Here is a 15,698-nt window from a genome sequence, read left to right as displayed (position 1 = left end):
TCCCTTAAGAGTAATAGTGAGGTTTGTAAAAGAAGGATTAAATAAACAATAAGATCGCAATACTAATGGTTTAACAGATTACATTTTGAACAGCTTTTATTTGTTTTGCATGTTACTTTGAAAGACCTGTGAAATTTTTATTTAATTCTTTGGTACATTTAATTAGAATTATTATGGGATTATGGGGAACAGCAGATGTTTTTTCTCACCCACTGCTATGTTGAAGACCAAGGAAAGCTTGAATGACCAGAGGTAGCTCATATTTCACAATGAAGAGGTAGCTAGACATTGCTAAAAGAAAAAGAAGGTATATCATGAACAGTTTGGTCATATTATCAATAGGGCTGCAGCTATAGATTATTTTAGTAATCAAGTATTTTACTGATTTTCCATCGATTAATCGGGTATTTGGATAATAATTACTTTTTCTTTATTAAAGAGCAATACTAAATATACAAGAGAAAAAAAACAGGTCTCTTAAAATGAACAACTAATGTGTTTCCTTTTTAGAAAAAAAAATTGTATTGCTGAAATTGCATACATTAATAAATGTGAAAAGTGAACCCATTTAATACATTACATTGCCATATTACATTCAGAATACAATATAATACAAATGTATAATAAGAAACATTAATAAAAATAGAAAGAATAATTTCAAAGGTAAACAACTAACTTCATCTTATGCATGATGCATTTAGTTTATCTAAATTAGTTTTAGTTTCTTTTTTCTTTATTATTAAATATATATTTAATATATTAATATATAATAATATAGTAATATATTTGTCCACATAAAATACCGAGTTAACCGGACTTTTATTTTGGCAGGTTGTCGGAAGTCGCTTATTTTTTAGTATGTCTGTTTCTTCACTCAATCAATAAAATGTTAGTGAAATAAACTCTCAGAGTAACTCTGGGGATGAAGTTCATGTCCTTATAAAGCGCAGACGCAGTCAAACGTGTAGCATGTAAACGTGTAGCATGCAACAAAAATTGCCTTGATGATTTTTTGTATTCGAATAACTCTAGTAACTCGAGGAATCGTTTCAGCCCTAATTATCAACCATACTTTTAATTGACTAAGAGTGAACTGCAGTGCATTGATTTGTCTACGAGGGATAGTTCACCCAAAACATTATTTATGTCATTATTTACTCACCCTGTTGTCATTTCAAGCCTGTATGAATTTTTGCAGAACACAAAAGAAGATATTTTGAAGAATGTGAACAACAGCGATATCCATTGACTTGCATTGGTTGCGTAAATGATGACAGAATTTTCATTTTTGGGTGAACTATCCCTTTAAATCAGACTTGTACTGTATATTTCATAGGGGCAATAATAGGGGGGCCTCAGAAAAGAATAGTGCCCACAGGACTCATAATCCTACTTTGGCCATGGCAGTAATAAATAGACTGTAGCCTGATGTGAACTACAAAACCACAGTCTGTCCAGCACTAACTTTAGAGTGGCAAAGACATTACACATATATTGCAATGCCACAGGCAGGACAAAAAAACTTTTGTTACATGGTCTGAGAGAGGACGTTATATAACACTGCCCTGCTATTATTTCAGGCGAGACCCATAAGTGTCCATACTGTACATTCCTTGTGAAAATCGCTAGAAAATCACATGAAAGTATTTATAAAAGCCTTCTTTATACAGCCTTTACAAATATAAATGCATGATGCTTTTGATTTAATACCAACTACAGTATATATAATTATGTAAGATAATGGATAACTTGTAATAAGGCCTACTATTAACGTATTATTTTACAGTATTCAAACAGTAAAGTGGAAAAACAGAGCTCTCCAACTGACCACCAATGTTGTGTATGGTTATGACAACAGCTGCCAGTATTTTTCCTGGGTGTCCAAACGCGCGCTTGCCAAGTTGTTCATAAGCGCGAATCCCTGTACAGAAAACATCACAGGTTAGTTATTAATGATTCGGCATGATAGACCCACCCACTCAAATTCTTAACAAAAGCAAACAAAATGTTAGCTTTTGAAATGACATTTATGAGAAATGAACCATTTACACAGAAATATCAATTTTATAATTATTTCAATCAAAGTGACTAACTGTGACTTTCAAAGTTATAACTAAGACATTTCAAATCACATTATCGGCCATACCCACAACCCCTGCACACTTCAGCAGAAGATGGACAGAGTATGATGACAGGACAGCAATGGACGTTAACAAGATCCTATGGAGAGCAAAGAGAAAAGATGACACTTTAAACATGGAGTAATGTAAAAAAAAAACGTTGTACGTATTCTTTGACTGATACTGTTTATACATTTTTACTTATTAGGTGCCAGGCATGTTGTCTTTGCTTCAGAAAAAAAAGTTCAAATTTACGGCAGAGATTTAAGTCTGTTTTATCCTAACATGCTCCAGTTCTCCTGGACCACAAACACAAGCAGCCTACCAAAGCTATGTAAGCATGTACATATAGAATATGTGCTTTGCTCAATTCCTAGACCTTCTTCTAACATTACTCATGAAACACCTGCACAAATCACATGCAATGAATTGAGAGAATCGCATCTTTCAAATGTGTTTTTACTCTGCTAATCTATGGGATTACTTTTGTGTCAATAAAAATTAACGCAAACTTTAAAAAAACTAACAAAAATATACAATGAGAAAGAAAAAAAACACTTTGATAATGAAAACAATAAACTCAATTGCAAGAATGTGACATGATTTTCAAATAAACTGCTAAGTTTCGTTTTGAATTCGCTGCTAGATTTTTCATTTGCGCTTTCCGAGTTTTCGTTTATGCTTCTCAAGCTTTCAATCGCCATTCTGGCACAAACCTCACGTGTGGGCGGGACTTATGGCCGCTTTACGCTAATTGGCTAGTGAGTTTTTGATTGATAGCTCCCTGTCAAGGAAGTCGATACTGAAGACAGTACAGTACAGTGCAACAAATTTTAGAGAACCATCTGCATGCTGTTATCTTTATTGTTTGTTCTTAAAACTACTTTCTTATTTAGTTAGAATATTAGTCATTGGTATTTGAAGTTGGTAAGTCATGTGCGGTGTAGATCCAAGCGTCTTCCTCTTCATCGTCCTCCTCACCCTCAGGTAAATGAATGTAATTCCGAAAATAAAGAAAATCGCTAAAAGTTTTATTCCTGTACAGTAGCAATTCTGTCTTTACTTAGCTCGTTCATTGTGTGCTTTATATTTTTTGTCAGGATTATTTTCTTAAAAAGGAACGAACAACTTGCATTATAACATCCAATAAAGACACGTTACAGATTATTGGGTTGTGAGAAATTAATGTGCTAATTGAAAACATTGCTGCATAGTTACTGTATAGAGAAACTTTTAGCAATTTTATTATCTTGGTTACATAAATGTACCTGAGGGTGACTTGTGTCCAGCTGAGGAGGAGGATGACGTTGTCGCTCTTGTAAACAGTCTCCTTTTAAAGAATTAAGTCCACTTATAAGTCAAGTACTGTATCTTTCTTTTTAAACTCATGGTGAATGTACAGTATTATACCCCTTTCCTTTACATTCACAGAAAGTACACCTCATAAAACAGTACCAATACATTCAAATGACATCTATGTTTTTAAACGCTACAACAAAACAAATTCATAAGGTGACGCAATTAGAGGCCTTTAGAATGTTTTATTAATTTAGTCTGCCTCTTGCAAACAACAATTTCATTATGTATTTACACACCTACATAAAACAGGTTAAAGAAAAGCAGAAGAGAGACTTCTTAAAATATAAACAAACATTTAAAGATAGAAACAATACATAAAATGCCACCACGATTATAATTTATAAATTATAAATATTAACTGGAAGCATAACACTTTATTGTATATATCCTCAAAACTCACTGGCATCTCATTTTCCTGATATCATTGTAATTATAAATTATAGTCTGCTGTCTTGACGGCCTCTAAACCCACGTAAATTTGCATGTGAATATGAAATACTATCCTGTATTTGCTCGACGTTGGCTTGTTGTTATGGCGTGATAGAGCCTGGAAGCGTGTCCTACTTTTAAGTGCGTGAAAGTTGGCAACCCTGCTAATATACTAACAAAATAAGAAAGTAATTTAAGTACAAACACTAAAACACTACAATACAGAAATCCGCAAGCAGATTGTTCTCTGATCCGCTGCACTGTCTTCAGTATCGACTTCCTGGTCAGGGAGCTGTCAATCCAAATCTCACTAACCAATGAGAGTAAAGTGGCCATAAATCCCGCCCACACGTGAGATTTGTGCCAGAAAGGCGAACGAAAACTTGAGAAAAAAAAAATCTAGCAGAGAATTCAAAACTATTATTTGCAAAAGCGAAACTTAGAAAATTGTTAAGAAAAATAGCAGTTTATTTGAAAATCATGTCACATTCTTGCAATTGAGTTTATTGTTTTCGTTATCAAAGTGTTTTTTTTCTTTCTCATTGTATATTTTTGTCTGTTTTTTTAAGTTTGCGTTCATTTTTATTGACACAAAAGTAATCCCATAGAAGATGAGGCACTAATTTATAGCATTAAAAAGATGATCCGTTGAATTCATTTTAGAAGTTATGACTGATTGAATGTATTTTTTGTTCGTTTTTTTTAAGTTTGCGTTTATTTTTATTGACACAAAAGTAATCCCATACTAATCATAGGCTGTAAAGATATAGAGAATGAAACATTATAATGATATGAAAAATCCAACAGATGGCAGGTCTTTGGGTGAACAATTTGGGAATGGGAATACTGCACAACATTTTGTATATACGATCCATGACAGATAACACATCAACTATTAAGACACAGAGAGGATTTAAGTGTCACTCACAAGAAAAGGACGATACCAGTGTTGGACATGGCATAGGACAGTCCCAGAATCCCACTGCCCATGATGGCATTGCTGAGGTTGAAGACAGACATTCCAAATGAGGTCTTTCCTTCAAACTGACATAAAAAACAGATATCAGTGGAAAAGTAAGAGAAAAATAGATTCTCGCAAACAGCTCGATTTCTTCACTTACATCTGTAAACTGAGGTGGTTTTCCGCCATCACTCTTGTGTGGTAAAAATTCCTCCCGTTCAGTTGACTCTCTTTGTGTATCAGAAAACAAACAAAAAATATATAGATTATGGTTTTTAAAAGCTTATAAAACAATTATCAAGACCATAATAGCTTATAAAACAATTATCAAGACTCTTTGTTATCACTTTTGTAGGCAACAGTATGTGAGAGATTAAAAAAAACATTGGAGGAAGTTCACCTTAAAATAAAATAAAAATGTGGTTTCTGAGACCTAGACACTTTTCAACTTTGTAAAATCAATTTAAGGTGCAGTGAACTGGCCATTTTTATTGTTTTATACTATTGTCTGGTGTCTACTTATGACGTTCGCGTGGTTTTTACATTCGAAAACATCCAAATCAATAAGTCATAGGCTATTTTCTACCCTGGTTTTGAGGCCGGCTGGAGAAACGCTCGGTTTTTAAAGGCGGGCCGCATAGAAGACTTGGAAGTAAACGCCCACTGCTATGGTTGGATAGCAGCTTGCGTAGTTGACTTAGTTGGAGCCGTCTGTGAATTTGGTTAGACACGTAATGTTACGTAATGTGATTTTACTCAAATTTACGGACTTATTTCCCGGATGTGATGGCAATGCTTTGCGTATAGTTTGTATAGCCTATAGATGTATGGTGTTTAGTGATATATGACCGTACATGTCAGCATTTAAGACCAGCGAACCGGACAGAAGATCACCACGATCGCGAGTCTCAAATGTTATAGTTTTCATGATAAATAAACAAACGGTAGACTCCCGGCCAAAATGACCCAGCACCAGAAATAATATCAAAACACTTCAAAACAGCCTCCATTATTTGCAAACGGTGGATAAAACCTTGAAATATGATATATGAGCCCGCCAAATCTCAGAGATGCCTATTACAATTATTACAAATGTCTAGAGGTCCCCAGGTAATACTATCAGGGCATATCAAGCGATCTCTAACAAAGCAATAGTGACGCATAGTACAAATATGTTTTACTCACATAAGATTGCTGTGCCATTCCTTTCGGATCCAATATTGACGACACAGCACTACTTTTTCATTTTAGTCTCTCCGCAAAGACTTGTTCAAGGAATCCGCGTTCAAATGAAGCGAACAAACGCTCAATGTTTTCCCCACGTGAGCTGGAACGTCTTTAAAAATGAACTTCAACCACGCATTCCTACTGTCGGATTCCGAAGGAAGGTTATGCAGCGACTGTGTTCTTGCACAACCAGGCACTGCACAATATTTTGTGACCTTTAACGGCATGATGCTTACACTCGCTCTATCTGGTTCCGTGCAGCTTGTGTTCAGTACTGTCATGCGCGAACCAGTGGGCAGGGCTAGAGAAGTTGGCGTTGATATTCTTCTGTGGAGGCGGTGTTCAACCTATCTATAGATAGGTGCATTCCAGAACCTGCCGTTCGCTGAGCCTCGTGTCAATAACAGTTGTTATTTCAGTAACAAGGGCGTTTTCAGGTCTGACACTTACAGGATGTTCGCTCTTACGATTCCCTCTTATATAAAAGCTCTGGTTAAAATTGTGGTCCTAGTTCACTGCACCTTTAAGATGTTGTTTGGTTACCAACATTCTTCAAAATATGTTCTTTTGTGTTTGGGAGAACTATCGCTTTACCAGTTTAGCATGTATAATATACTATTTTGACCTTGGACCCAAGGTGCGTGGTAATGAAATGAGGGCTCTTGTGGTATGCTGAAAAATGTCTCAATCCCTTGAAAAATATATATTTCTGTGTTCTATGTTTTCCAGGCTAATTTTACATTAACACAAATATTTACTTAAACACATATTTTTAGTTTTCTAAAGATGTATATTTCAGGAACTAAAGGTGTGTCTGCTTTGGTTGAGAGATTTTGGTCTGCATACAGGTCAACAGAAAATGTTAGTGTCAGATTCAGTAACGTTCTGACTGAAAATAAGACCTTAAGTGATATAAATAAGGAACAAAAAATAATGAATAACACATACCCCTCTTCAAGCTGTTGAAAGTCTTGGTGGTGACCGTTTGTTAATTTCTGAAGTTCCATTGTGCTTTTATTTATTTATTTTTCTCTTTTAGGAAGTGAAATAAGGTTGTCCTGTTAAGCTGAGTGGTGGGTTTTCTTTTTATCTGCAAGAAAAAGAAAAAACAGCATTTCATCAGTTTAGATTAAATTACTAGAAAATTGTACATTATACCAATCTGAGTTAAGAAATGTACCGTTCAGCCTCCATTCATTTACTATTTAGGCGCTTTTTCCAATAATCTATCTCTGGTAATTCAATAGGATACCGTGAGAGTGGTCAAGACGTAGCGGATTGTTCAGGAAACATGAGGTCCATGTGTCCAATTCCCACTACCTCTATTCAGATTGGCTGTTAAGTGGTCATGTTTTAAGGGTTAAAAGTGCACAAGGGTCTCTGACGATCTGCAACTGTGGGTTTATTTCTTTATTTTGTACTTTTTAACTACGTAGATGAAAATTTAAATATGAACGCAGAAATTACAGTGCAACATTTGGTACATCATGTATGCAAAACACGGCTGTAGCTGTTATGGGTGTTACGTATGCATTTCACACATCTCCAGTCAAAAAAAATATTTGGTACAACATGCCATTCTTGATATTGCTAAATGACAGTTTGGAGCCATGGCCCATGTTTGACGTAAACGTGCTTTTATGTTGTTGGTTTTTGTGTTGCCATGTCACTCATCCCTGAGGGTGACAGACATCAAATCTTTTCTGACTGACAAGAGTGACCGAAACAGCCTCCAGATAAATGTGGGAATATGATGTTGAGAATTGAAGACTACGTCTGTTCTTCGTAATTCTGTCTGACATCAGCCATCACTTGTCTTTTATTAACTCAGTAGCTGTCTGATAACTGATCAGATGGTTCGGTTGTTGAAATTTATGGGATCTGTTCTACTTGCTTGGAATAACGGTGCATGCATAGTAACCCACACAGCAGTATGTGACTCAACAAACTCTACTAGAAAAATGTTTCTTGTCACGTGTATGCGACTTATCTCACACGGTCACCAATACGCAAAAGAAGAAAAAAATCCTATGGTAATGCCAGGTTGACACTATTAAAAAGAATGTAAACAAATATCAGATCTGGGTGCGTGTAGGACCCTGTGAAAGACTGTGGGAGGAAGCAACAGGGATGCATCTGAAATTCAGTCACATTCAGTTGGATACGTGGCTCTGGCTTGAGGTTTGGAGAGTATCCAGCGCTCCCTGGCAGATTGAGTTCCCAGGCTGCCTTTCCAGCACAACCTTGTGCACTGGTGTGAGCCTGATAAGATTTGTTGTAATAACACATGGTGATTCACATATCGGTCTTTCCTCACATGCATCAAAGAAATCTTGCAATAGCTTTAGCTTTAAAAAATGGAAAGTATCTAAGTTTAAGTATGTTACCATGTGACTTTATGGGGTAACTGAGACTTTGAATAGTTTTGTGATTATCCTGACTGCATCTGAAACTGCAGTGCATATTTAGTTAAACACTAAGTGACATTTAAAAGGTGTCTAATGTGACAAAATAATTGCAAATCATGACCTTATAATTATTATAAATGTTTGGCCATTGCAATTAGCAAACACACATCAGAAGTCATACTGTAGGAACAGCACTGCCATACTAATGGAACTTTACCTAATTAATAGATTGTCGACATACAATTACTAAAAGTTAGCATCCGGGTTGCAAACCTAAGATGCTGACCTTTTGTACTGTGCCATGGTAAAATTCCACAAAGCATAGCAAAATTCATGTGTCATAGATCAGCGCGAATGGCAATTCTAAAGGTTATCTGCTGGTAGTGGACAATTGCATAATCTGTAACGTTGTTATAGCTTATGCCACATGTACGCATATGACTATAATTATACAGTAACATTTAAATAGGGTTGTATACGTTAACATGAGTAAATGCATTAGCAGACAAGGAGCAATACAGTTTTTCAGCATTTATTTATTTTTGTTGATGTTAGCTATTAGCTAATGCCAATGCAATTGTTTAGGTTAACATGTTAACCTAATGTTACAGTTTAAACTGTTTGATTTAAATATATATAAACATGAACTAAGATTTACAAAGGCTATAAAAGTAAGGTTCATTGTTAGTTCATTGTGTGTTAGCTAATGCATTAGCTATAATGTAAACAAATACCATCATATTTTAAAGTGTTACCAATCACACAAATAATGAAGCATTGTGGAGTCATGTTTTGGAAAGCCACTCCATTTTGTCTCAAAACACGAACTGGAGAATGAAGTTCACAATTATTCTTTCCTAAACTTAATTGCTGAATGCTTTTTACATTGGTATTATTATTATTACTTTTGTCCTTGTATACAAAGAATACTTACATGTTCAAAAATACAAAAACTTCTACACATTCACAGGTGGTGTTAAAGTGATAGTCAAAAATAGTTTCAAAAATGAAAATTCTGTCATCATTTACTCACCCACCCTCTTGTTATTTCAAACCTGTATGACTTTCTTTCTTCTGCAGAACACAATAGATATTTTTGGGTTATTTTAAGGTTGGTAACCGGCACCCATTCACTTGCATTGGTTTTGTGTCCATACGATAGAAGTGAATGAATGACAGCGCTGTTCAGTTACCAACTTCCTTCAAAATATCTTTTTTGTGATTTTTTTGTGAACTATGACTTTAAGTGTGTCATTTGCCCAGACGGGTCCGTGTACGTTTTATTCATTTGATATCCTATTCGAAATCACATAACGAGAAATTGAAAAATGACTAGTTTCTTGTTTTTTTCGTTTAGTTCACCAAACGGAAATTTCGTTTTTGGCTGGATATTTTATTTTTCATTTGCCGTTTAAAAACGGATTTTGGACTCATTATGGCATTCGTACATGTGGGTGGCGGTCCGTGTACTTGGCGGCCAACGGATTTTCCTTTTGAAATTAGAACATCAAAATCGGGAATCCAGCTGTTTTCCAGTTTTTGCGTTGATTATGAAAACGAAAAACGAATAAATGACCCGTTGTCCGTTTTCTTTTTTCAAATGTGTTTAAAAGTGGAAATCGGGAATTAAAATACACGTGTGAAAATCTTATATCTCAATTTTGTGCAGATTGTTTGTAGTGACCCGGAAGCGGAAGCTAGCCGCACCCTTTGCCTCTTTCCTTCAGCCGACCTCCAGGCGGGTGGCTCGGCTGAAGAGGAAGAGGCAGCGGCGAGCAGCGCGGACTTCCCTCCCTGCCGGTGCAGCAGCCGGTGTCCAGTCCGGTAATCCAATCGGCATCCAGTCGGCGTCCATTCCGGTGTCCAGTCTTGTGTCCAGCCCGATGTCCAGTCCTGTGTCCAGTCCGGTGCAGCCGGAATCCAGTCCGGTGCAGCCGGCGTCCAGTCCGGTGATCCAGCCGGCGTCCAGTCCGGTGATCCAGCCGGCATCCAGTCCAGTGATCCAGCCGGCGATCCAGCCGGTACATCAGCCGGCCTTCCAGCCGGCGTCAAGCCCTGTCCAGCCGGCCTTCCAGCTGGCGTCAAGCCCTGTCCAGCCGGCCTTCCAGCCGGTCCCCAGTCCGGCAGCCAAGCCGGCCCCTGGGAAACTCCCAGGGTCAAAGACTGTCCCCCCCAGGACTTGTCCTAAGTCCCCCAGGACTCCGCGCCCTCGAGCGCAGCCGGGGACTGGGACTATTCCCCCCAACCGTTTTGGACTGCCCCCTATGAACTCTTGTTTTGCCCCACCCCCCCTCCCATGTTTGTTATTTTTGTTATCCCACCCCAATCCTGTAGTCTTGTTGTCCTGTCTGCCCCTTGTCTTGTTCACCATGTTTGTCTGGTTTTTGTCACTGTCTCAGTCTGTCTTGTCTCGTCCGTCTACCCCTTGGTGAGCACCTGGAGGTGCTCATTAAAGGGGGGGCTTCTGTCATGGCTCTGCTTCATTTAGTCATGTTTTTCTTGGTCCTGTAGCAGAGTCATGACAAAACCTTTGGTTATGTGTGGAGAGAAACATATTATTGTCCTTTTGACAATAATATACGTTCTCTCCAGTGTCTCGTCATTGGCCCCGCCCCTCTCGTTTCCTTGTTATCTTTACCTGAGTGTCTTATGTTCCACACCTGCCCTCGTTCGTTATCCCTTGTTTGTCTTCCCTTTAAATACCCTCTTGTTTCTTTGTCTTGTGCTCGTGGATTGTACTACGTCGTGTATGTGTGTCCGTTCGTGCCCCAGTCCTCTCGAAGTGAGTGTTCTCTGTGCATTGTGTTTTACTGTGCTTGTTCCCTGCCTATTGTTAGACGTTGTGTCGTGTCATAGTTTAGTTATTTTGTCCTATTGTTTTTGCCCCCACTGAGGGAAGTGTTTTGTTTTCAGTTTTTTACCTTAGTCGTGTCCTTGTTACCCCCTCGTGGGTGTTTTGTTTCTGTTATTGTTTGTTGTAATAAATCCGTTAACCCCTTCATTGCCACTGCCTGCCTGCATTTGGGTTCTTCCACGCACCCGTCGTGACAGAAACTAGTCATTTTTCAATTTCTCGTTATGTGATTTCGAATAGGATATCAAATGAATAAAACGTACACGGACCCAGACGCTATCTAGTAGCACTATAGAAATAACATACGATGATAAATAACATAATAAACATGCAGTAATAAAAAAATGCTGTCGTTTATAGGAATGATGACAAATGCATGACTGTATGACAATCAACAATCATGATATAAAACTGTAACAAACTACAAGTTTAACCATGAAGCAATTTGTCTAGTGTGGGATTACAAATTAATAAAATGTTATATCTAGGTTCCAATGTAATAGTATATAAACGAAGAAAGTTATGTACAGTGTGTTTCACATTTTGAGGTAAAGATGATGACATTCTAAGAAGATCAAGTCAGGCAGCCCAGGTGTCTGAGACATTACCCTTTGTCTTTATGCACTTCCTGACCATTGGGCAGGGTCCCAAGTTAAAGGTGAATGCTAAACTCAAGGCACAGTTGTGCCTTTGTCTCTATGACAATGTGAAGGTATGGGCAGTACTGTCAGGCTGATTGGATTAGCACCTATGCATTTGAATGACACTGTTATGCTGATGAGATCAGGGCTGGGAAAATTCTGGTTGGGAAATTCTGGCTGGGAAAAACGGGCTGATTCCTGTACTGCATTTGCATGCTTTGTTTAGATCGTCTCCACCTCTATGTATCCCTCCCCCTTGAAAGGTATAAAACTCTACTGTGCTGAGCTATAGTCAGACTTGGATGACTGCAGCGACCAGCGCCGGATTTAGGAGGATCAGGGCCCCTGGGCTCGAGTTGTTTTCGGGGGCCCCTGTACTATTTAAAATCATGTGTTTGTTAGCATTAGCAAATGTTTTTCTTTCTCCAATGCCACTTGTTCATTGGTTTACACGTTTATAATGCTTGTTTTGACAGTGGGAGCCACAAGTGGTGCATTTATAGCGTGTAGGAGGTTTCAAACATACTTAAATGTAAAATCCAATCAACATTAATAATCAACATTACAATATCAAGGGGACTACTTTAGTTTTTGACATAATCATACAGTCGTACCATTATGTATTTTAAAATTAAAATTAAATTGATTGATTCCTAATAAGAAAACTACTAAAAAGGAACAAATGTGTGTGTTTTCCCTGTATTTCTAGAGGATCTTGAGAGATTATACGTCTCGGATCTAAAATTTTGGAACACCTGCATTATCATGAAACCAACAATGAGCAATACAGTTGTCAGCATTTATTAATCTTGTTTATTGTTAGTTAATGGCAAATACAATTGTTCATGTTAGTTCATGGTGCATGTTCAATGTTTTTAAAAATATTAGTAAATACTGAAAATAAAGATTAACAAATGCAGACATGTAATCTAATGCTTAACTAATGTTAACAAATGCAACGTTGTAAAGTGTTAAAAATATATTAGTATTCTATTGCAATTCCATCAGTAAAGCATATGACAGATATATGAGTTTGAAATGCACATTAAAATTGTATTCATAATAATGAGATGGGTCCATAGTTTTGTAAAGTCTAGTTAACTAAGGTTGTGCAGGGCAAATAGGGCACCCCTCTGTTATAAATCTTTTTAATTACTTTATATCTAACATAACATAATTTTCATGTCAAATTCTTAAATGTAAATCTAAGAGACAATGCAGCTCACAGGCCATGAATCCATGAATGGTATATCTGCAAGGTATCATCTTAATTTAGCATTTACATTTTGCCAGATATCTCAACGTCAGAAATGAAATAACTTACATCTAAACGCGGTATGAAAAAGCACGAGCAATTTGTCCCTTCACGCGTCCCGTAGTTCGGTTGTTTTAACTTTGTTTATTAGTTAGCAGAATGTTTTCATTTTTTATTTACACGGATGGATTTAACAGTGTTTGCATATTATTTACAAGAACCGCTTATGGTCACAGAACGGGAAATATTGGAAATAAACTCTATATTACCTGTTTTTATTCAGAGTTGTCTGCAGAACACAACACTTTTCATAACACGCTTTTTGTAAAAGCAAAGAAAGTTTAACAACAACAACAACAGCTAGTAGACTCTACTGCATCTACCTGTCGATGAAACGATCTGTCGTCTTCAGTGAGCGGACACAGACTGTGAGGAGAGAGCGTCAAATGGAAAACGCAGAGTGGAATAATATAGCGGTGTATTAAGAGAAAGTTTTTCGCGGGGATGTGAATCCTCTCTTCTCTATTTTGCCTACCAAAGGGCGCCAGCCTGTGAGGGCAAATGGGCAGCGGCTCAAGCCACAGAGCCACCCCGTGAACGCGTTCCGGTTCCCGTCGGTCCGCGAGTTTCAAAGGAGAAATAACTGAAATAAAACCGGAGGGTGTCGGCCTGGCGGGAGATGGGTGTGAAAAACGTCTTGGTTACGGATGTAACCTCAGTTCCCTGATGGAGGGAACGAGACGTTGTGTCGAGCCGACAGATGGGGGGGTTCGAACCAATCGCTTCCGACTTCTTAGAAAAGGCCAATGAAATTGGCGAATGAAATTTGCATGCCGGACTCCGCCCCCGGATATCCGGGTATAAAAGGGAGACGGCGTGCCTCATTCATTCACCTTTAGTTCTGAGGAGCCTGAGACCTCTCACAACTGCTACAGTGGGCAGCACGTGTTGTGGCAAGAAGGACACAATGTCTCGTTCCCTCCATCAGGGAACTGAGGTTACATCCGTAACCAAGACGTTCCCTTTCTGTTGGTCTCTCGATGTTGTGTCGAGCCGACAGATGGGGTTCCTATGGAAAATGCCACAACACTGTGCCCTGTCACAATCTCTAGCAAAGCGACGGTGACTGGCCTGGGCGTGTCAGCCGTGAGCGCTGCCGCTAAATTGTAACCTACCAGTGGGTAGGTAGGGGGTCCCAGAGCTTTACTTGAAAGGTGGGAAGGCCCCTGCCTTCGTCCTCACAGGCGGCGGCCTAGCTTCTCTAACAGCGAGAAGCTGCCTGGTACCGTAAGGCCACTGGGTAAGCGCTACTTCCTCAAGCGGGGGATGCGCTACAGAGACCACTTCCTACCGGAGGGAGGATTTTAGTGGAGATACCAACATGGTCTCACTGATGAGGGAGAACTCATGGGAAGAATGTGCGCACTGAAGGAGTTAACTGCGAGGTGGAGGTCCACCTAGGGAAGGTCATGGGTTACCAAGGTGGGAACCAATCATGAGGATACATCAGACGGAACCGCCCTGCTGGGGGGTTACAACGTCCGGTAGCACTAGGTCCGGTTAGAGCTATGTTGTGGATAACTCAGTTGGTACCCGGCCTAAGGGGCAGGGCTGCTCTGCCCAGCCTGCCCGCAGGAGGTGCTTGCTTAGTGATGGATGGAGTGCCTGTTCTTCACCCAGTGGGGGAAGAAGGGAGGCTACTGACGATTCAGACGTTGCGTCACGGGTGGCTGTGTTCCCACGGACTAGACACTCGTGCTTCCTCCTACGAGACTCGCCCTCCGCACTACGCGAGCAGCGAGGGTGATATGAGGATTACTGTGAGCGCTAATCCGTCAGCCACTGGCTCGCGGACCGTTCGCACCTCGTCTCGCTCGTCTGACCATTCCCCATGAGACGGTCCCACCGTCTTGTTCCTCAACCACGTATTCGGACACGGTACGTGATGATGAGATGTCTGTTGCAGCATCGGAGGGTGACTTACTGGCATCAGACTCCGACGATTCCTTGAAGCTCCCTCCCTCGGGGGGTCGTAGATCAGGAAGAAGCGGAGTCGAAATGTCAGCCATGCTTTCCCGGGCCGCCGGCATTGGGTTGCAGTGCACCGCACTGCCTCTCCCAACGCTCGCGGCTGGATACACGGTACTCGGCTTGAGAGCGGCTCCAAGCCGCACTCGCCCCCAGTGCCGTGTTCCCCCGGAAGTGCATGAGGAACCTAGTACGACCTGGAACGCTCCCCTTCGGCGCGTACACGTCAACTAGTTCCATCGCCCTTTCTTCCCTTGATGGTGGGGCAGCTAGAGGATATGTCGATGTCCCCCAGGGGCTCGACCTAGACTCCCGTCCAAAGCACGTAGGCTTTTCGGCATCTGAGGTGTCGAGAGCTTACTCTGCTGCGGGCCAAGCTGTCCCCTCTCTCCACGCTATGGCCTCCTGCGGTCCAT

General features: G+C 39.7%; 1 protein-coding gene across 1 annotated transcript in view; it reads right to left on the bottom strand.

Annotated features, from left to right (window-relative positions):
* Window positions 1-15,698, bottom strand: part of slc38a5b (solute carrier family 38 member 5b) — a 41,931-nt gene that overhangs the window by 5,444 nt on the left and 20,789 nt on the right. Inside the window, exons 2-7 of the mRNA XM_057357242.1 lie at window positions 7,045-7,186; window positions 5,030-5,099; window positions 4,837-4,952; window positions 2,147-2,220; window positions 1,829-1,921; window positions 210-291 (exon numbers count right to left, since the gene is read on the bottom strand). Of these exons, the coding sequence (XP_057213225.1) occupies window positions 210-291; window positions 1,829-1,921; window positions 2,147-2,220; window positions 4,837-4,952; window positions 5,030-5,099; window positions 7,045-7,103 (494 nt within the window). The 5' untranslated portion in view covers window positions 7,104-7,186. The remainder of the gene's footprint in view (window positions 1-209; window positions 292-1,828; window positions 1,922-2,146; window positions 2,221-4,836; window positions 4,953-5,029; window positions 5,100-7,044; window positions 7,187-15,698) is intronic.

The sequence above is a fragment of the Triplophysa rosa genome, linkage group LG17, assembly GCF_024868665.1.
Source record: "Triplophysa rosa linkage group LG17, Trosa_1v2, whole genome shotgun sequence".
Taxonomy (NCBI): domain Eukaryota; kingdom Metazoa; phylum Chordata; class Actinopteri; order Cypriniformes; family Nemacheilidae; genus Triplophysa; species Triplophysa rosa.
Note: the sequence above shows the minus strand (reverse complement) of the source record. Positions and strands in the feature narration are given on the sequence as shown.